Source organism: Helianthus annuus, chromosome 15, assembly GCF_002127325.2.
Source record: "Helianthus annuus cultivar XRQ/B chromosome 15, HanXRQr2.0-SUNRISE, whole genome shotgun sequence".
Taxonomy (NCBI): domain Eukaryota; kingdom Viridiplantae; phylum Streptophyta; class Magnoliopsida; order Asterales; family Asteraceae; genus Helianthus; species Helianthus annuus.
The window spans coordinates 34,966,070-34,990,278 of record NC_035447.2 but is presented as its reverse complement, the minus strand read 5'-3'; the positions used below and the strand labels follow the sequence as shown (position 1 = coordinate 34,990,278).

General features: G+C 38.0%; 1 protein-coding gene and 1 long non-coding RNA gene across 2 annotated transcripts; both read right to left on the bottom strand.

Annotated features, from left to right (window-relative positions):
• Nucleotides 1-1,520: 1,520 nt before the first annotated feature.
• LOC110913572 (protein FAR1-RELATED SEQUENCE 5-like) lies at nucleotides 1,521-4,914 on the bottom strand. The gene is made up of 4 exons (XM_022158394.1): nucleotides 4,056-4,914; nucleotides 2,249-2,689; nucleotides 1,724-2,159; nucleotides 1,521-1,626 (listed from the first exon to the last, which is right to left on the bottom strand). Exons 1-4 carry the CDS (start codon nucleotides 4,912-4,914, stop codon nucleotides 1,521-1,523), a joined length of 1,842 nt encoding a protein of 613 aa, XP_022014086.1.
• An 18,491-nt stretch (nucleotides 4,915-23,405) lies between these two features.
• LOC118487139 lies at nucleotides 23,406-23,671 on the bottom strand. The gene is made up of 2 exons (XR_004880427.1): nucleotides 23,562-23,671; nucleotides 23,406-23,507 (listed from the first exon to the last, which is right to left on the bottom strand). It is a non-coding gene; the product is annotated as an uncharacterized LOC118487139 (long non-coding RNA).
• Between the last annotated feature and the right edge of the window lie 538 nt (nucleotides 23,672-24,209).

The window sequence follows — 24,209 nt, the reverse complement described above, 5'->3', positions numbered from 1 at the left end:
CACGGGTTATTTTCCTCGATTATACCCCGGGCCCTCTGCTCCTCGTCACACTCCCGTAACGCGTCCCAACACAACGCCCTCTGCTGCCTCACTCTCATACCCCGGACCTTGGCAAAACGTCTGTATTCCATACTGCGCTGGGGGAAGTCTAAAAAATCGTACTGCTCACAATTACCCCCGACCATCGGATTGAATACCGGACCACCATTTGGTGCCTGTTGTTCCTCATCTGACGACATATCTGCAACAATTAAAAGTTAATATTGTGTCAGAATATTAATAAAATTACGACAACCCACAAACACCACAGCCAACCCACAACCACCACAGCCCACCCACAACCACCGTCAAACCCTAACCCCATAGATACAACCACCACCGTCCTAACCTCAACCACTCTAACAACCACCACCGTCCTAACCTAAACCACTCTAACAACCACCACCGTCAAACACCTCTACCGCCAAACACCACAACCAAAATATTTCCGAATAAACAAAAAAAAAAACCGTAAAAAAACAATAACAAAAAGGAAAGATGAAGATGTTACTAACCTCTTGTGGAAATTCGCACCGTATGGTTCGATACGGGATAGAAATGGTATACGGGAGAGAGTTGTGTGTGTTTTTGGTGTGTGTGTGTGTGAATTGATTTTGATCTAGTTTTCCCTCTTTAGTGAGCCGAAATGTTGTTTGTGTTGGTATACACTCCTCATTGGCCAATACGTGGCTTATAGATTGCTTACCAGCAGCCGCTTATTGTGCTATGAGCGGCATATAGAGGCTGGTATACACCTCTCATTGCCCAATATGCTGCATATGATGCCTTTCTTTTAATAAAAATAGTGATGTAAATAAGTGTTTTTACATTATAAAACAATGTAATTAACATTTTTTTATAAAATAAATGTTGCTTACACTATATTCAAAAGATAATAGAATGTAAAATAAAACATAATAATACGATTAAACAGTTTTACGTGTTACAACGAGAACCTACAACAAGTTAATAAAGTCTCTTCGTACACTTCTATTACTACGAAGTAACTTCTTACCCTCTGAAAGACGAGACATGTACATTGTCTCCCACTCCATAGCTTCAGTACTTCGATACATATTCCATAGTCCATTCGGTGGAGGCATCGGACCATCATCCGTTAACTTAACCATGATGAAATGGCCATCTTCCACATAGGCAATCGAAAGAACAGAATGGCCCTCCGCCGGACCATCAAACATGGGAAAGTATGTTTGACAAACACCATTGCTTAAATGTTGAACAACCACACCAAATTTTTGAGCCACCAACAATCCGGCGTATGGCAAGAACATCCAGCATGCCATTGGTGCAGGTTCTACGTGCAACCAGTTTATTGATCGATATACTGTAGTGTAAAATCCCGGATCAAAAGAGTCAAGAAGAGGCATCCACCGGGCTTTGTTAATGAACATCTCATCCAGTAGCTCTTGGCGGACCCACATCCAAGCATTCTGGTCCAACCCCAAACCCATAGCCACCGATCAAAACCCACAGTTACCGTCAGGCTGGGCATCTTCCATATGTGTTATGTATCTTCGATACATAGATGGAAGCCAGTCCTTAAAACGATCGATCATGTTTTTGTACCTGTAATTGTAAAATATATTGTGGAAAATCTTTATCAGGGAAAATGTATGTATGGAAGTACGTAGGATATTATATAGGTCAATGATTGTGGACGTACCTATCCCCCACCAACAGTGGAAAATCTTCATCTATAATTTCAACTGTCTTTTTAGCCTTATTTTTCTTTGAACGACTGCGTTGCACTGCTGGCTTTTGAGCGTCCTCGTCCTTCTTTTGGCTTTTGCCTTTTGCTTCGGACCGGGTATCTTTACGTCTCGCAACCTCCTCCTTCTTTTTTTGTTGTGCTTTAGAGGTTGGGCGCCCCCGAGTATCTTGTTGTACCTCAGGCGGTTGATGGTCAGTCATACTTGGATTCACCACCTCCTTTATCTTCGACAACATACTTTTTAACACTATCGGTGGTTGCGCCTTCAGTTGTTGCATGACTCTGTCCATTTCCTCCCGAAGATTATTATCGTATTCCTTAAGTTCTTCAGCATTGAAATCTAGTTTTGTCCAGAATTTGTCTACGGCGGCAAGAGGAATTTTGCAATCTGTATTTTAAAAACAATAGTTAGCAATGAAGGCGGGGGGTGGGTATTCATATGAAGTAGAATAAGCGGTTGAAGCCTGTTTTTATTACTTGTATTTTCCCACCACTCCATCCGACAAGCACATGGCAACCCACAACTCGTAAAAAGCACATGACCACAAGTCCCCCCTGCTGCGGGCAACGTACGTATCTTTTTCTTCTCCACAAGCAACAAATCTAGTGCTTTCAGGGAAACATTACCACGTAGGTTATCAAAGAATGATATCATGTGGTCCCCCATTTTCAAGGACCGGCTATCCTGAAAAGTGAGGTTTATTTGTATGCGTCGTGACTCTACAACTTTGTCAACAAGCCACACAAGTCTATGGAGCGAGCTGTTTGGCCCCTTAAGGTATCTCTTAAACTTAGCATGTTGGCTTTCAACTCTGTTGGTTGTATGTTGACCAAAGTTAGGGCTTGTGTTAGTCCAGGCTGTAACAAACTTTTCTTTATAGGGTAGTAGCCAGACAGTATACAAATAATCCAAAACTCCTGAAAAAAAAACAGAATATAACGATTTGTAATGTTTGTATTGTAACACCCCAACCAAAGGCCGAAACAAAATTTTTCTGATAAATTAACTATTTTTAAATAATTAATTAAGCAAATACAACTATGTAATTATTGGATTAAATTGGTTAAAAATCGAATTTTGGGAAAAATATCAATTTTATATTTTCGAACATCATTCTGATGTTAAATAATTATATAAAAATTTTCAGGTTTTATAAAATTAGTTTACTATTTTTATTGAATTTAATAAGATTAAAACTAACTTAATTCATAATAATTAGATAAAACCGGAAATAATTATAGTTTATATTTTTAGTAAAACAGGTTTGATGTATATGAGTTTATAAAAATGTTAGTTTTTATAAAAGCGATAAAAAACATATAAAATAAAATAAAAGGTGTGTGCCCGGTTGGATTTTAAGAAGTGTATAAAATAACTAATGTTAGAGTATATATCAGCTCCTGGACAGGAGGATAAACTGGTAAAGAAGGGGTGCTTTTACACGAGTAGTCCGGGTTCGATCCTTGCTAAGGGGCGGGTTATACAAGAAACCCTCCCTTTTTTGTTATTCTAATTAACGTAGTTAACTAAGTTAACTTCTTTTTTAAAGTATAAAACAACTAATGTTAGGGTATATATCAGCTCCTCCTGGACAAGAGGATAAAGTGGTAAAGAAGGGGTGCTTTTACACGAGTGGTCCGGGTTCGATCCTTGCTAAGGGGCGGGTTATACAAGAAACCCCCCTTTTTTGTTATTCTAACTAACATAGTTAACTAAGTTAATTTTTTTTAAAGGATTTCTTATTCAACATTTAACTTGGTTAATATTTTAGAGTTAAAATAAGTTTCAAACAAGGCAATTTCAACCCTTATACTATAGATTTCAATAATTACATTTTATGCCCAAATACTTTGTAGTTTTAAATAATGTCAAAATAACCCCTAGACTATAACTTTCAATAAATGACAGTTTAGTCCCTGGACTTGGTTTTAACCATTTTTGTTATTCTAATTAACATAGTTAACTAAGTTAATTTTTTTTAAGGATTTCTTATTCAACATTTAACTTAGTTAAGATTTTAGAGTTAAAATAAGTTTCAAACAAGGCTATTTCAACCCTTTTACATTAGATTTCAATAATTACATTTTATGCCCAATACTTTGTACTTTTAAATAATGTCAAAATAACCCCTAGACTATAACTTTCAATAAATGACAGTTTAGTCCCTGGACTTGGTTTTAACCATTTTTTAAGCAAGTTTCAAACAATGACAAACAAGTCCCTCAACTTATAGTTTCATAAAATGTCAAAATAGGCCCCTATAGTTTGTAATATAATACGTACCTGATCTATGGTCGTCAGTCAGTCGCGTAAATAGCCGCTCAAAGTTATAATTGTATAGCGTCTCAGTGGGAGAATTACACAATCGAGACCAAGAAAGCTTGAATATTTTCCATTCTTCAGCCGTTGCAAATTTTGCCTTGGTGTGTTTTAGAATATTTTGTGAGATGTGCCACCGATATAGCAATTTGGATGCTTTTGGGAATAGTTTATCGCAAGCATTCATCAAAGCTTTATCGCAATCTGTTACTATCACGCGCGGTTCCATACCCTCTTCCAACAATCCTTTGAGGTTTTGTAGGACCCACAAGAAGTTATCCTGTTTTTCTTTAGAGATAAAAGCATGAGCGACACAAAACGACTTGTGTGTCGATGTCACACCCACAATTTGAACAAACGGAAGTCTATACTCATTAGTTTTGTAAGTGGTATCAATCGTCAACACATGTGGGAAAGCACGCCACATATCGTACGAGTACCGATGAACAAAAAAAACCTCCTCGACCGCATTTGTTTCGGGATTCACCCGGGTGTGGTAAACATACCTTCCTTCATGCAACATTTGCTCCAATATCTGCATTGGAGTCCGATCACCGTACATTTTGACTTTAATCTTTTTTATCACGTTTTGTATGTCTCGTAGAATGCACACGCTCTGTGGGTTTTGTTTTCTTATGGTTAAATGTATGTTCGTAGGCTCCATGTTTTGAATATAAAGTCTCTCTACCAATAATTCTTCGTCTGGGGTCAACCTTCTTGCAAACGCGTGACCCTCGAGAAATACCGCAGGCTCATGGTTATGATTCTTTTGCTTCACCACTAAGCTCCAATTGCCACTACTTGCGTCAAGTTTCCCTATCATTTTATGTAACAACTGTCACTAAAATCAATAATTAGGACGATAATTAGTCAATAAGAAAACCCTAATTGAGACACCCAAGTAATTCTGCATTAGCCCTAAGATTTTCAGAACAATCGGAATCAGGATCAGGGCCCCTAAAACTCGAGGGGGGCAAACCCTAGTTGGACGTTTATCTAAATAAAACGTTGGGACAATCTGATTTGTTAAATTAGTTGATTCAGCAAGCCTAGTCCCGAGCCTAGGCAGCCTATAATTAGACTGCTTAGCTTACGGACCGTAAGGGATCAGGTATACGGTCCGTAAGGGAGTCCCAAAAATTTGTATAAATAGCCGACCTTGGGACTTGCCTTCTGCCTTTAGAACGACGTTTATACCTTCTGTGTACGTCGAGTTAAGGCTGTTATATCACAATTAAACACACACGATCACGAGGTGCCGCCGCAATCAGGGTAATAACTCGATCGCTATTACGATTCAACGACCGATCGATTATAACTATCCAACGATTGTACGAGTGCTGCTCAAATTGAGCTTGTACTTTGATTATTCGTCGTGATTTCGACTTGAATATTTGAGTGCTGTTCGAATTCGGACTATGCTCTGTTATTCGTTATGAATCCGATTGAATTATTAATTATCGCACTTGTTAATCGATGTGAGGGTTTGATCTCGTGAATTGACGTAACTGCTGTATTAGTTACTAACCCGTTTGTGTGTGCATTGTGTTAAATTAGGTTTAATCCAGCCTAATCAGAAGGCTTATATCTTCCTCGTAAAATCTGCAAAGTGAGTCATTCTCTTTTTATCAACTGTTATACAAAACTCCAAATTATTTTCAAAGTTATAATTACAGGGATTAAGTCTTTGTAATCACCATATTACAGCCGGTATGTGGGGTTTTGTATACATTACTTGATAATCTTCAACATTGGGGCAGCCAATGGGTGATATGACCATAATCACAGACACCACTGGACAGGTGGGCCAGTGGGCCGAGTGGTAAAGTACCGTGGGTAGTTGGTTTGATAATCAGAAACATTGTAATCGCTCTTAATACTGTGAATTATAACTAATGTGTCGTTTTAGTAAAATGAATGATTCACTCAGTATTTCCCCGCTGACAAAACCTTTTTCAAACATGTTTCAGGTGATATGTTGTGAGCAAAGAAAGAGAAGTGCCGTGAAGCACTCCCAGCTTAGAAAAGTGGCTCATTGTAAATAAATAAAAGAAACATGTTTTGAAAATAAAGATTTCCCGGAGAAATCACATTATTGTAAATTAGGGGATTTTATCCCTTAGTTATAAAACGGGCAGTTTGAATTATTAAAAGATCCTGTTTTAAAAAGACTTCCGCTGTCGCCTAAAATTTAAATACCGCAGAATTTCTGTCCCGCGGCTCCTGAAACGGGTCAAACCGGGTCGGGGGCCGTGACAGAAATAAGGTGGTATCAGAGCCACTGTTTTAAAGCTTACTGATTAAAGCTCACTGTTCTAATTGATTTAAGCCTATTGAAAAACAATTAGGAAAATTTTATTTGTCATTCTGTGAATATATGTGCGTTAACTTATTAATTGTTGAAATTACAGTATGGGTAAACAAAGGATTTCTGCTATCTATCGCAAATTAGATAGTACACCTAAAGAACAGGGAACCTCTTCCTCCAAATCTCCCATCGAGTTAGAGGAAGGAATCTTTGTTCGTAAGGCAAATTATGAAAATCCACTTACACCGGAGAAAAGGAATTTGATTATTAGAAAGGGTCAAGAGAAAAAGAAACCCCAAACCAAGAGAGTGAGGTTTAACCCGGAGATTCAGGAAATTAGCAATAATCCACCAGGGGAAAATAACAAAGATGAAAAATGGGCAAATCTGTATCTGCTCGCTACCGTAGCAGAAAATGCAAATCTTTAAACTTTAAATCTAGAAATAAGTACTTCCCAGTAACTAAATAAATAAATCTGAGTGTGTTCTGTTTGCTGTTATGTTGTACAAATTAGTGTGCAATAAAAATGTTTATTTGTTAAACTTAGTTCCAAAGTTTTAACTTAGCATTTTTGTGCATTTTGCATATATGCTACACAGCATGAGTGAGCTATCCGAGGCATTTCAGAACCTCAACCTCTATCCTGTGCCAATTGAAGTCTCCCACAACTTCACTGGTTACATTGCTGACATAGAGGAACCTCTGGAATTCCAAGCTCCACCGCTGGAAAAAGCAAAACCTAAAAAGAGGAGAAGATATGTAGGATGGAGAAAAGTGCGTAGAAGGAAACCCGCAACTAGGAGACTCCCTAAAATAGAAAATCCCGTGAGTGTGAGCAAGCGAAAGGAAATAGAAACCGGAGAAAGTTCCAAACAAGCAGGGACAGAAATAGGGATAGACCTAAAGCAAAAGGGAATAGAGATTGGAGAAAGCTCTAAACAGCCTGAGGAGATCACATTCCAGGACGAAATAGACCGTCTACTGGCCAATTGTGATGTCATAGAGCCTGTCAACAATAATCTCTTCTCTTATCCTGCTACAGCTCAATTCCCAATAAACCTAGAACCAATGATTCCAGACCCACTAGTACACACACGACCATTAGGCCAAATGGAAGAATGGTGGACCAATGACTGGCAATTCCAAAATATAGTTAATAGTCCCTACAGTTTTCTCCCACAGTTTGATCCAGAACCTGTCCCCAATCCGCCAATGAGCTATGAAAACCTGGCCGAGCTTCATCAGTTTGGTGAAGAACTGATAGGCACTGGGAATAGGATCAGGGAAATTGGGGAGCGATTTCCTGGAAGTATGATGAAAGGGAACGTCACTACTGAACTGCCAGTTGATCCAAGAATAGTGGGAAGGGTTTGGAAAAGTTTGTTTGTATTATAACTAATATCGTAAAACTAACTCTGTAAAATGGGCAATAAAACAATGTAAGATAAAAGGTGTGTACTGAAGCAAATATAATCTACAAACAAAACAGAAGTCGAGGCATCGACAATTTTGGTTATATTTGTATGTTGTAATAATCTATGTGTTTATCTGTGCTGACTTTATTACCAATAATTAGATACTAATAATTCCTATCAATATAAATTAGCAGATGGAAAACGCTAGTAATGAACCAGTTAATGAAGAGAATCAATCTGAGCAAAATCAGGAAAACCAATACATGACTAGACAAGATATTGAAAATATCATCACTCAAGGGATAGCCAATGCTATTCCAGAAATCAAGGCTGCTGCTAGGAAACCTGTTGAATCACAACAAATCATTCCTAGTAAAGCACTCCAGAAGATAACGGCAGTAATAACATAAATGGAGGCGGCAATCATGACACTCATGATCCACAACAGGCCCCATTCCCTAAGAAAATGAAAGCTGCAACGCCTGGTTGCACTTACAAGGAATTTCTTGCCCGTAAACTAGCAGAATTTGTAGGTAATGAAGGGGCAACTGCAACACTGCGATGGTTAGAGAAAACCGAAGCAGTAATTGCAATAAGTAAATGTGCTGAAGAAGATCAAGTGATGTATGCGTCAAACCTGTTCAAAGAAGGGGCGCTATAATGGTGGAACACAGTACTACCAGCAAAAGGAAGAAGGGTGGCCTATGCGATGAATTGGGAAGAATTTAAGAGTCTTGTCGAAAGAAAATTCTACCCCGAATACGAAAAGGAACAAATGGCAAACAAGTTCCTGAGTCATCGTATGATAGGCGTAGATTGTCGAGATATACTTCGACATTCTTCGAATATGCGAGAGTGGTACCTAACCTGGCCTCGCCAGAACCGGTACTCATTTCCCGTTATATTTGGGGATTAATCGGAGAAATCCGTAACATCGTTAAAGCTGCAAGACCACGCACTATTGACGATGCTGTAGAGTTAGCCAACACTTAACCGATGAACTGGTGCGCACAAGAGAAGAAGATCGAAAGAAGGAATTGGCTCAGAAGATTACCCAGGGATTTCGTACGGGTAATAATAACCGCTTTAAAAGAAGAGGAACAGGGCAATCCTCAACCCCGCCATTCTGCAGAAATTGCAAGAGAAAGCATTTTGGAAGATGCAATATAACCTGCAATTTTTGCAAATAAGTAGGACATAGTGAAGATAACTGTAAAAAGAAAGCCATAGTCTGCTATAACTGTGGAGAAACCGGACATTACAAAATAGAGTGCCCTAAAATTGGTTAAAGCCGCAGATATTAAAGGCAAGCAAGCTGAAGGGACAACTAAGAAGAATGCTCGCGCATTCCAGCTGACCACTCAAGAAGCCGAACTCATCCCAGACGTGATTGCGAGTACGTTTTTAGTACATAACGTCTATGCAAAAGTATTATTTGACTCTGGTGCAAACCAAAGTTTCATTAATACTTCATTCTGCCAAGCTCTTAACCTACCATTAACTACCCTTAGGCAGATTTTTACAGTCGAAACGGCAGATGGAAATTCTGTCAACATAGATAAGGTATTGCAAGAAGGAAAGATAGAACTACTAGGCCATAAGTTTTCTGCAAACCTGTTACCTATGAATTTAGCCGGATTCGATGTAGTATTAGGAATGGATTGGTTAGTCGCCAACCATGCTCGAATCCTGTGTGATAAGAATTCCGTAGAAATCCGTACCCCCACAGGAGAAGTAATCTTAATTACAGGAGATAGACCTCGAAAGCCATTAAAATTCATTTCAGTAATGAAATTGGCTAGTTATTCAAGGAAACAAGAAATGGTGTATATGATTTCTGTAATCATTAACACTAAAAGTAAGGAACTCCAGGACATCCCTATAGTTTCAGAATACCCAGATGTCTTTCCAGAAGAATTACCTGGGTTACCACCAGATAGGGAAGTAGAGTTTAGAATTCATCTAATTCCAGGTACTACACCAATAGCTAAGGCTCCTTATCGATTAGCACCTACTGAAATGTTAGAATTGAAAAAGCAATTAGATGAATTACTAAGCAAAGGATTTATACAACCTAGTTCATCCCCTTGGTGTGCACCAGTGTTGTTTGTGAAAAAGAAAGATGGGTCGATGAGAATGTGTATCGATTATAGGGAATTGAATAAGGTTACAATTAAGAATCGATACCCACTACCTAGAATTGATGATCTTTTTGATCAATTGCAAGGAGCTAGGTATTTCTCTAAGATAGACTTAAGATCTGGATATCACCAGCTGAAAGTGCAAGAGGAGGACATACCTAAAACTGCTTTCAGAACTAGGTATGGTCATTATGAGTTTACAGTCATGCCCTTCGGATTAACAAGTGCTCCAGCCGCATTTATGGACATGATGAATAGGATCTGTAAACCATACTTGGATAAATTTGTAATCGTGTTCATTGACGATATACTCATTTATTCCAAAAGTCAGGAAGAACATTGTGAGCACCTGCATGCACTCTTAACCTTGTTAAGAAAGAAAAAGCTTTATGCCAAATTCTCGAAGTGTGAATTCTGGCTGCAGGAAGTACAATTTTTAGGTCATATGGTGAATCACGAAGGAATTCACGTAGATCCTGCTAAAATAGAAGCAGTCACCAATTGGAAGGTTCCACGAACGGCTATGGAAGTTAGAAGTTTTCTAGGATTAGCTGGATATTATAGACGATTTATAAAGATTTCTCTAAGATAGTTGTACCTTTGACTAAGCTAACCTGTAAGGCAGTTAAGTTCGATTGGGGAACTAGACAAGAGGAAGCTTTTAAGAATCTAAAGCACAAATTGATGAATGCTCCAATCTTAGCTTTACCCGAAGGAACCGAAGATTTTAAAGTATACTGTGATGCTTCAAAATTAGGATATGGATGTGTGTTGATGCAACGCAAAAAGGTAATTGCATATGCCTCTAGACAGTTGAAAAAGCACGAAGAAAATTATACAACTCATGACCTAGAGTTAGGAGCCATAATTTTTGCCCTTAAAATTTGGAGACATTATCTGTACGGAAGTAAGTTTACTATCTATACAGATCATAAAAGTTTAAGGTATATATTTGGGCAGAAAGAGCTAAACATGAGGCAAAGAAGGTGGATGAAAATCCTAAGTGATTACGATTGCGATATTCAATATCGCGAAGGGAAAACAAACGTAGTAGCAGATGCCTTAAGTCGTAAGTATCATGAAAAGCAAAAACGAGTCCGTGCTCTTAGGTTAAATCTACAATTAGATTTAATGGAACAATTAAAGAAAGTTCAGGGAACGGCAATCAAGGACGATGCCGAAGGAATGAAAGGTTACCTAAAGGAACTAGAACAAGGAAAGGATGGAATATGGAGATTCCACAAGAAACGAATTTGGGTACCTAAGCAGGGAGAATTAAGAAATAAAATTCTAGAAGAAGCACATAAATCTAGGTATACTGTACATCCAGGAAACAATAAGATGTACCAAGATTTAAGAAATAATTTCTGGTGGATAGGAATGAAAAAGGACATAGCGGAATATGTAACCAAGTGTCTTACTTGTTCACAAGTTAAGGCAGAACACCAGAAACCTTCAGGACTACTACAACAGTTAGAAATGCCTGTATGGAAATGGGAACTCATAACAATGGACTTTGTTACTAAGTTACCCAAAACCAGAAAAGGTAATGATGCTATTTGGATAATTGTGGATCGATTAACCAAATCAGCTCATTTTCTACCAATGAAGGAAACCTTTAGCATGGAAAGGTTAGCTAAGTTGTACGTAGACGAAGTAGTATCCTTACACGGAGTCCCACTCTCCATTGTATCGGATAGAGATAGTCGTTTCACTTCCCGTTTCTGGACAAGTTTCCAGGAGGCAATGGGAACCCGACTCAATTTAAGTACTGCATATCATCCTCAAACGGACGGACAAAGTGAAAGGACGATACAAACAATGGAAGACATGCTCCGAGCATGTGTAATTGATTTTGGTGGTAATTGGGATATCCATTTACCATTAATTGAATTCTCCTATAACAATAGTTATCATTCGAGCATCGAAGCTGCTCCATTTGAAGCACTGTATAGACGCAAGTGCAGAACTCCCGTATGTTGGGCAGAAATAGGAGAAAGTCAATTATCAGGTCCAGAAATTGTGCAAGAAACTACTGACAAAATATCTCAAATCAAGGAAAGACTGAAGATTGCTAGAGATCGTCAGAAGAGCTATGCAGACAATCGCCGCAAGCCGTTAGAATTCCAAGTCGGAGACAAAGTACTATTAAAAGTATCTCCTTGGAAAGGAGTAGTACGATTTGGTAAGAAAGGAAAACTGAGTCCAAGATATGTTGGACCATTCCCCGTGATCCAACGAATAGGACCAGTAGCTTATCGTTTACAACTACCAGAAGAATTAGCTGGAGTACATGATATGTTTCATGTATCCAATCTCAAGAAATGTCTATCAGACGAATCCCTGGTAGTACCTCTTCAAGATATAAAGGTAAATGAAAAGCTGAAATTCGTAGAGAAACCCCTACAAATAGAAGATCGGAAGATCAAGTTTCTCAAACACAAACGACTAGTGCTAGTAAAAGTCAAATGGGAATCCAGGAGAGGACCAGAGTACACTTGGGAACTGGAATCAGAGATGAAGCGAAAGTACCCTCATCTATTTCAGTAAATCTCGAGGACGAGATTTTTCTTAAGGTGGGGAGGATGTAACAACTGTCACTAAAATCAATAATTAGGACGATAATTAGTCAATAAGAAAACCCTAATTGAGACACCCAAGTAATTCTGCATTAGCCCTAAGATTTTCAGAACAATCGGAATCAGGATCAGGGCCCCTAAAACTCGAGTGGGGCAAACCCTAGTTGGACGTTTATCTAAATAAAACGTTGGGACAATCTGATTTGTTAAATTAGTTGATTCAGCAAGCCTAGTCCCGAGCCTAGGCAGCCTATAATTAGACTGCTTAGCCTACGGACCATAAGGGATCAGGCATACGGTCCGTAAGGGAGTCCCAAAAATTTGTATAAATAGCCGACCTTGGGACTTGCCTTCTGCCTTTAGAACGACGTTTATACCTTCTGTGTACGTCGAGTTAAGGCTGTTATATCACAATTAAACACACACGATCACGAGGTGCTGTCGCAATCAGGGTAATAACTCGATCGCTATTACGTTTCAACGACCGATCGATTATAACTATCCAACGATTGTCCGAGTGCTGCTCAAATTGAGCTTGTACTTTGATTATTCGTCGTGATTTCGACTTGAATATTTGAGTGCTATTCGAATTCGGACTATACTCTGTTATTCATTGTGAATCCGACTGAATTATTAAGTATCGCACTTGTTAATCGATGTTACACCCTAACACGTTTGACCTTAAAAATGACGCAGCGGAAAAAGAACTTTAAAATTTCTTTTCTTATTAACGACACTACCTTCACGAAGGTTCCAAATTCTAAAAACGTTAAACGTTCTACAAAAGAATTCACAACATTCATAATAAAATTTAGATTTTCTAGACATTATATACTTCAACTATGTGACCGATCTATCCGTACAATCTTGCTTTTGACTCGATTTACGTCCGCTTCACTTCCTTAGCAGCAGAAGAAGAAGTCCGTGTAGTACCTGTGGGCATCACATACAACTTAGCCTTTAGTCGATGACAACATCATATAACATTAATCTCAAATATTAAAGTTTGAATAACGTTCGATAATGTAACTTGATTCATTCGAATAACCCTTCTCCTTCTCTTGTTCCGGATTCGGCTTAAATTTCATAAGAATCCGATGTACTCATTCCTGCATTACATACCGACCTCAAACGCATAATTAGTAATGTTAAAGTTCTAACATATCAATTCATGCATACATACGTACTTACATACAAACACACATACACATCTGCATACATACACACCTTCCTATATTTCTACGTACATGCGTACGCTTATTCATACCTTTATACATACATATATACACCTTCACATACGCACCTACATCCCTACATACACATTCAAGATCTTACATATCACTACATGCACATATATTAATTACATGGGACCTAAGCTTAGGTTTATAGCCCAAAAACATTCAAGGTACGATCAAAACCATGATTGGGAGATCCACCGTAGTCCACGGTTAACATACTGAAAGCTACGTTCCAAAAATTGACTTAAATAACAAATTTCAGCATTTTGGACATGGGAAGGGCGTCGGCGACGGCCCTAGGGGGCGTCGACGACGGCCCTTGGATTTACACGTAGCCTAAACTCCCCGTAGACAGTGAAATAAGGCGTCGGAGAAAACTGGTTTTGCATGAGGCGTCGGCGACGGCCCTAAGGGGCGTCGGCGACGGCCTCTCAAAAGCTGATTTTCCTGCTGTGTTGTTTTTATCGTTCGAACACACTAAAATTCGCATAACTTTTGAACCGTTTACCCGTTTAACCTCCCGTTTCTTCCTACATGCTTGTAAATTCACATTCTATCATATTAACTTAAAATCCCACCTCCGGATTAAGGAAATTCTTAACTCACGAGCATTCGACATATTATCATTTTCTAACTATTTGACCCGTTCGTGCATTTATCAACATAATCTGTTTATTTGACCTCAATCTCATATGAACTTTAATAATTTCATTGGTACCTATCATAAAAGATTAAATTCTCGGACGTCTTGCATCCTCTTAACCCATTTTCGCTCAAAGGCTTATTTTGACCCGTTAAGGGTATTCGCGCACTAATTGGTCTATGACTAACCAACCCATCATCCCCACATTCATACTTGTCCAAAACATTACACTAATCGAATAACTTGTTTCTAAACTACTTTTAAGATCGTTCACCCCAAAATACCCATCGGGGGCATTTTGGACAACTTTAATCCCATCATTTACGACGAAAGACTTTAACACATATTTGACCTCAAACATCATGTTTAATTAATCAAAACACTTTATTACTTACTTGAACTAAGAAGTGATTACGGAAATCACTTACCTTATGCATCCGTGCTCATATCCGTTTTCTTGCCACTTCTTGACCCGTTAGCCTTTCGTGCTTGATTCCGTCTCGACATGATTCCTATACTTCCATGTCATCGAAATCACATTCATATTAGCATACGCAATTGTACATGTTAACGATCATATCGATCGCATAATTCACATTTAACTTTCATTTGTCACTTCTAACAAGCATAATACATGCAACCAAGTTCATGTCATTTCAAACTCATGTAATCTATCGTTTCATCGTATTAAACACACTCACGTCTAACACGTCATTAGCCTAACTCATGACACATAATTATTCCTAAACCTTACAGTAGCATTCATAAGTCGAACCATACCCTTCGCATATTCGTTGACTTTTCAGAAAGTCAACAATCAAGCATACAAATTTCCAACTCAAGAACATATGTCCATATTGATGTAGTGGACCATACTAACGACATCCTATGCATTTTGTAATCATATTCTTGCACACATACAACCATATAATTACTTACCTACGTACACGCACATATACGTAATCCATTCCATTTATACTAGTATTTCTATAACTCCACAACTAGCACTATAACACGTATTTAGCTAGCCTTATACTATTCCAACAATGATTCTTTTTAGGAATCTCATATGCTTCACATATACTTCTAGTTCACAACTAGCGGATCAAACAACCACATGGTGTGCATCACATCATTTAAACACATAGTACAAGCCACTAGTGCACCCTTCTACTCGGGGATGAAATCAACAAAATCTCCACATGGAATCAATCTAACACATCTTCTTCATGTAGGTTTACTAACAATCACATAATTTCCACCATATATCCTTATTCATCCATTGTTATCATGTAATTTTACATACTAACTTATACTAGGCATTTCTTCAAACACTTGGCGTGCATACTACTATCTAAGCATAATGTACAACTAATTAAAGCACATTCTTCCTAGTTTCATACATAACTCATTAAATCCTCCTACTAATAACATATATCATTCCCACATAAACATTCAAACATATTATCATCATATTTCTTTCAATTCCTCTAGTAAGAATCCATCCTATCCATCATAATACATCAACAATCATGATTAATTAAACATGGATGATCATTCAAGTCACCATTCTTACCAAAACAAATGGGTTTCACCTCTAATCATCAATTTAGCCCAAACCATGTATAATCTTGGTTCTATATCATGACATTAACACCTACTCATACTCAATTTCATACCAATTCACGATTTACAACATAACCCATCACATTCAAAGTCATCAAACACCAAAATTCTACTTACCTTGTGTTCAAGAATGCATAGATGATCCAAAATCGAGACATGCATCGAATCAAGATCACATCTAGGGCTTGAATTTGCTAAATTTATGATGATTTGGGGTTTCCCCTTTTTCTCCTTCCCGATCCACGCGACACACACACCTGAATGTGTGTGTGTTTGTGTTTTAACCCTAATTAACCATTCAAGTTCTATTTTTAACATGTTTGCCCCCTAAGGATTCATTCCTTTATTATTCTTAGCTACCCCTTTTAACTAGGTTCAATAGCCTAGTTATTTATCTCATGTTATGTCCTATAGGAACATACGACAATATAAACATTCGGGTTTTGGGGCGTTACAAGTCTACCCCCCTTAAATAAGGTTTCGTCCTCGAAACCTTTCTCATTCAAACTAGACCAATCCTACCCTTACCCCTTTCAAGTTGTTCATCCACAATACTTACTACAACCTAAACGCATTTGGGATCTTGGCAAATGTTTTATTCATGCATGAACGTAATTGTACACATCGTTCCTATGCCCTTATATTAAGTAATTTACTTTCATAGTTATACTTATGTCAGATTCTGCTCCAGAGCTCTTATTAGTGTCTTTTACTTTATAATACTAGCTCTTAACACATATCATCACTAACGTTTCATTTATCGAATTTATTCCAATTGTATATAATTATTAATCGTACAAACCTAAGTCTGTGGTTTGTTTCTAACTTTCTATTTAAGCATATGCTATTCGAAATAAATCGATTTATTTCATACTACTCATGCATCATATGCTATCTTTCATTTTGTTCACTATGAGTCATCCTAAACATCCCATTACTATCATTACTTCCGATTACCTTTAAGCTCATGGGAGGGGTCGTTATATTACCATGCGCATACTATAATCATTCAAGGACTTATTATTACAACTAAAATCACCCTTCTTAAACTTAATTATCCGTACTTAATTCACGAAGACCAAGCATTATTTCCATGGTTACTATCATTATTTATGCCATGCGTATCTTCCCTACAATGTCTTGTTCAAATGAACATGGCCAACAAGCCAAGCATCAAGGTTGGTATTTCTTAACGGTACTTGTCATCACTTACATTCTATCAGAATTTCCACAGTTACAGCCATTCAAGTTCTACACCACTTGACGATCATTACGAACATTTTGAAATTCATTCTACATCTTTGCATTACGGTTTGTATATATACATTCTATTCTAACACATCAGTCTCTAGTCGAGTCATAACCTCCTATTTAAGTTATGACTCTTTTTATACACATCTGACGGAAGTAAATTCCATTGATTCGTTATCCATACCTTACGATGATCATTCCTTTCCGGTTAGTGACATTGCGTCTCCATTCTTCAAGCTCACCTATGAGCATGAAACTTGACAAATCAAATCATTAACTACCGAGTTCAAATGGCGGTCGCCATCTGACCCGTATGTCCCATTTATCCTTTCTACCATTCTTGCCTACAACACATTTACATAATTATAATCATGTATATATATACAAAAAGTTTAAACATAATTTGGATAATATCTCTTAAGGAATATTTATTTGTTTTGATATGTAATCACTTCACATTCGAATATCTTCCTTCTTTTCATTCCTTTGTTCATTTGCATTACATTTACTTATATGTCTTGTTTGACGTAATCATGGTCAAACTATTGACCCCTCTTATGTAGACTAGTTTTCGCCTTTTTATACCTTAAGTCTGCTTCGCGGATTTGAATATTGCATTCATGCCTTTCATTTCTTGAATCCGTCTCGCGGATTCAAGCATCGCATTCGTATCTTTCATTCCTTGAATCCGTCTTGCGGATTCAAGCATCGCATTCGCATATTTCATTCCTTGAATCCGTCTCGCGGATTCAAGCATTGCATTCGCATATTTCATTCTTACAAAGTACTCTCAATCCCCCGAGAGTCTTACTACCCATTTCACCCACACGCCTAGCTGCTACCAAACTCTATCGGACATACCTGTAATAATTATCACGGTCTCACGAACGTCATACGTTTCTTGTGTACTGGCCAGGTACACATTCCACGTACTAGTTTCGTGTCTTCGCGTAATCGCCACCTTATGTCCGAAGAATTTAGTTTTGGCTCGGGTCACATTTTCAAAACTTATTTACCATGTCGTTATCATAATTTGTTCAAAATTTTTCTTTCACTTGCTTAACCATACCGTTTCATACGCCCATACGTTAGGTTTACGTACCTGGGGTCAATTCGTTTCATTACTTGCCTCGATGCCGGTCCTAGACCGCATTCACGGATCATCTCTCCCAACAATTGCGCTTACCCTTCACAAAACATACTATTATTTTCCTTCGAATACATAATCTAATACATACTTACATTCGCTTTTGCCTTTAGGCCTCGATCGAGTCTTAGATTGCACGGGTTCTTGGTCACGAGAGCACACCGGTTTGAGTTCAAGTATTTACCTCCTGTTACTTGATTCTCTCAAACCAGGGCTCTGATACCAACTTGTTACACCCTAACACGTTTGACCTTAAAAATGACGCAGCGGAAAAAGAACTTTAAAATTTCTTTTCTTATTAACGACACTACCTTCACGGAGGTTCCAAATTCTAAAAACGTTAAACGTTCTACAAAAGAATTCACAACATTCATACTAAAATTTAGATTTTCTAGACATTATATACTTCAACTATGTGACCGATCTATCCGTACAATCTTGCTTTTGACTCGATTTACGTCCGCTTCACTTCCTTAGCAGCAGAAGAAGAAGTCCGTGTAGTACCTGTGGGCATCACATACAACTTAGCCATTAGTCGATGACAACATCATATAACATTAATCTCAAATATTAAAGTTTGAATAACGTTCGATAATGTAACTTGATCCATTCGAATAACCCTTCTCCTTCTCTTGTTCCAGATTCGGCTTAAATTTCATAAGAATCCGATGTACTCATTCCTGCATTACATACCGACCTCAAACGCATAATTAGTAATGTTAAAGTTCTAACATATCAATTCATGCATACATACGTACTTACATACAAACACACATACACATCTGCATACATACACACCTTCCTATATTTCTACGTACATGCGTACGCTTATTCATACCTTTATACATACATATATACACCTTCACATACGCACCTACATCCCTACATACACATTCAAGATCTTACATATCACTACATGCACATATATTAATACATGGGACCTAAGCTTAGGTTTATAGCCCAAAAACATTCAAGGTACGATCAAAACCATGATTGGGAGATCCACCGTAGTCCACGGTTAACATACCGAAACCTACGTTCCAAAAATTGACTTAAATAACAAATTTCAGCATTTTGGACATGGGAAGGGCGTCGGCGACGGCCCTAGGGGGCGTCGGCGACGGCCCTTGGATTTACACGTAGCCTAAACTCCCCGTAGACAGCGAAATAAGGCGTCGGAGAAAACTGGTTTTGCATGAGGCGTCGGCGACGGCCCTAAGGGGCGTCGGCGACGGCCTCTCAAAAGCTGATTTTCCTGCTGTGTTGTTTTTATCGTTCGAACACACTAAAATTCGCATAACTTTTGAACTGTTTACCCGTTTAACCTCCCGTTTCTTCCTACATGCTTGTAAATTCACATTCTATCATATTAACTTAAAATCCCACCTCCGGATTAAGGAAATTCTTAACTCACGAGCATTCGACATATTATCATTTTCTAACTATTTGACCCGTTCGTGCATTTATCAACATAATCTGTTTATTTGACCTCAATCTCATATGAACTTTAATAATTTCATTGGTACCTATCATAAAAGATTAAATTCTCGGACGTCTTGCATCCTCTTAACCCATATTCGCTCAAAGGCTTATTTTGACCCGTTAAGGGTATTCGCGCATTAATTGGTCTATGACTAACCAACCCATCATCCCCACATTCATACTTGTCCAAAACATTACACTAATCGAATAACTTGTTTCTAAACTACTTTTAAGATCGTTCACCCCAAAATACCCATCGGGGGCATTTTGGTCAACTTTAATCCCATCATTTACGACGAAAGACTTTAACACATATTTGACCTCAAACATCATGTTTAATTAATCAAAACACTTTATTACTTACTTGAACTAAGAAGTGATTACGGAAATCACTTACCTTATGCATCCGTGCTCATATCCGTTTTCTTGCCACTTCTTGACCCGTTAGCCTTCCGTGCTTGATTCCGTCTCGACATGATTCATATACTTCCATGTCATCGAAATCACATTCATATTAGCATACGCAATTGTACATGTTAACGATCATACCGATCGCATAATTCACATTTAACTTTCATTTGTCACTTCTAACAAGCATAATACATGCAACCAAGTTCATGTCATTTCAAACTCATGTAATCCATCGTTTCATCGTATTAAACACACTCACGTCTAACACGTCATTAGCCTAACTCATGACACATAATTATTCCTAAACCTTACAGTAGCATTCATAAGTCGAACCATACCCTTCGCATATTCGTTGACTTTTCAGAAAGTCAACAATCAAGCATACAAATTTCCAACTCAAGAACATATGTCCATATTGATGTAGTGGACCATACTAACGACATCCTATGCATTTTGTAATCATATTCTTGCACACATACAACCATATAATTACTTACCTACGTACACGCACATATACGTAATCCATTCCATTTATACTAGTATTTCTATAACTCTACAACTAGCACTATAACACGTATTTAGCTAGCCTTATACTATTCCAACAATGATTCTTTTTAGGAATCTCATATGCTTCACATATACTTCTAGTTCACAACTAGCGGATCAAACAACCACATGGTGTGCATCACATCATTTAAACACATAGTACAAGCCACTAGTGCACCCTTCTACCCGGGCATGAAATCAACAAAATCTCCACATGGAATCAATCTAACACATCTTCTTCATGTAGGTTTACTAACAATCACATAATTTCCACCATATATCCTTATTCATCCATTGTTATCATGTAATTTTACATACTAACTTATACTAGGCATTTCTTCAAACACTTGGCGTGCGTACTACTATCTAAGCATAATGTACAACTAATTAAAGCACATTCTTCCTAGTTTCATACATAACTCATCAAATCCTCCTACTAATAACATATATCATTCCCACATAAACATTCAAACATATTATCATCATATTTCTTTCAATTCCTCTAGTAAGAATCCATCCTATCCATCATAATACATCAACAATCATGATTAATTAAACATGGATGATCATTCAAGTCACCATTCTTACCAAAACAAATTTTTCACCTCTAATCATCAATTTAGCCCAAACCATGTATAATCTTGGTTCAATATCATGACATTAACACCTACTCATACTCAATTTCATACCAATTCACGATTTACAACATAACCCATCACATTCAAAGTCATCAAACACCAAAATTCTACTTACCTTGTGTTCAAGAATGCATAGATGATCCAAAATCGAGACATGCATCGACTCAAGATCACATCTAGGGCTTGAATTTGCTAAATTTATGATGATTTGGGGTTTCCCCTTTTTCTCCTTCCTGATCCACGCGACACACACACCTGAATGTGTGTGTGTTTGTGTTTTAACCCTAATTAACCATTCAAGTTCTATTTTTAACATGTTTGCCCCCTAAGGATTCATTCCTTTATTATTCTTAGCTACCCCTTTTAACTAGGTTCAATAGCCTAGTTATTTATCTCATGTTATGTCCTATAGGAACATACGACAATATAAACATTCTGGTTTTGGGGCGTTACAATCGATGTGAGGGTTTGATCTCGTGAATTGACGTAACTGCTGTATTAGTTACTAACCCGTTTGTGTGTGCATTGTGTTAAATTAGGTTTAATCCAGGCTAATCAGTAGGCTTATATCTTCCTCGTAAAATCTGCAAAGTGAGTCATTCTCTTTTTATCAACTGTTTTACAAAACTCCAAATTATTTTCAAAGTTATAATTACAGGGATTAAGTCTTTGTAATCACCATATTACAGCCGGTATGTGGGGTTTTGTATACATTACTTGATAATCTTCAACATTGGGGCAACCAATGGGTGATATGACCATAATCACAGACACCACTGGACAGGTGGGCCAGTGGGTCGAGTGGTAAAGTACCGTGGGTAGTTGGTTTGATAATCAGAAACATTGTAATCGCTCTTAATACTGTGAATTATAACTAATGTGTCGTTTTAGTAAAATGAATGATTCACTCAGTATTTCCCCGCTGACAAAACCTTTTTCAAACATGTTTCAGGTGATATGTTGTGAGCAAAGAAAGAGAAGTGCCGTGAAGCACTCCCAGCTTAGAAAAGTGGCTCATTGTAAATAAATAAAAGAAACATGTTTTGAAAATAAAGATTTCCCGGAGAAATCACATTATTGTAAATTAGGGGATTTTATCCCTCGGTATAAAACAGGCAGTTTAAATTATTAAAAGATCCTGTTTTAAAAAGACTTCCGCTGTCGCCTAAAATTTAAATACCGCAGGATTTCTGTCCCGCGGCTCCTGAAACGGGTCAAATCGGGTCGGGGGCCGTGACATTTTAAAAGGACACCCAATCTTCTTGCTACCAGAACGCCGAACTGTTGCTTTACTTTTGCATGTGCCTCCACGGTCGCATTGCAACCATATCTTCACTGTCCTTGCTGACGAATCTTCACCTTTTGTTACCGTTCGTTGGGTCACAATGACGTAACCTTTCGCAATTTCTGTTTTGTAAGCCCAATTCTTTAACTCGTGAAGTGTCGCAAATACCTGAAACAACGGTAATTTAAAACTATGTTTAAAACTATATTTGTTTAAAATCTAATAAACCTTATACATAACGAATAACACGTAAACAAAATCAACTTTTTCTAAATTCTAATAGGCACCCTTCTAATAAACCTATACATAACGAATAACACGTATACAAAATCAAAATTGTCTAAAATTTAATAAACATTATACATAACGAATAACACGTAAGTGACGGTAATGTTATACCTTTCCTTGTTTTTTCGGGTCATTAGCACCATCGTCCTTTTCACCACCATCGTCCCCGCCACCACCATCGTCCCCGCCACCACCATCGTCCCAGCCACCACCATCTCCCCTCGTCTTGATCACTTTCCTCGAAGTGTGTAACACCTTTCTCGATTTCGTTCTCGTCTTCCTCGATGTCAAAAGCACCTTCCTCGGACTTTTTCAGCTTGCGTTATTTTTCCTGATGGGAATGGTAAGTCCCGTATGCATGTTTTTCCTGTTGCGGATAGCTTTGAGCCACGTAAGATGGTCCCGCCTCCTCTACGACCTGAAACAACTTAATGGTTCTAAAATAACCAAAACGACAATATGAATTTTTTACCTGGTTCAAATCAGGCACCACGGACCGCACACTCCCTTCCTGATGCGAATGGTAAGTTCCGGCGTGTTGCGGACGCACGGAAACCACCTCCTCCTCACCTCGATCAACGGCGGGTAACCAAACGCTTTCGGAGACATATGACTCATTCAAAATTTCACCAAAAAAATATCCAAAGTCCCAATTTGACATCGTGATTCGAATCTAATTTAACCAGACCGTTTATTTGAAAATTTTTATCATTTTCATCACTGTTTTGGGATTTTTGAACATTTGTATTACATAAATCCCGTAAGCTTGGGGTAAAAAGAAAAAATTCGAAACAATACGCAGCGTATAGGGCCATGAGCGCGTATATGCGGATCACCTTTTCAGCCTTTTCAGTCTGAACTCAGCTGTCTTGTCAGCAATATACCTTGAATTCAGAGATTATAGTACCAATGAGCAGTGTATAATGCAATGAGAGACGTATAGGGTTTAATGCTCCAACTACCACCTTTCTAATACAGCGCTCATAGGGCAATGAGGGTCGTATAACTTTACTTTTTCTGACATAATTAATGCACTCAAACCCTATACAACCCTCATTGCCTTATACGGGGCTGCTGGGGGGGGGGTGTCATTACTTTTGGGGGATGTACCAATACCCTC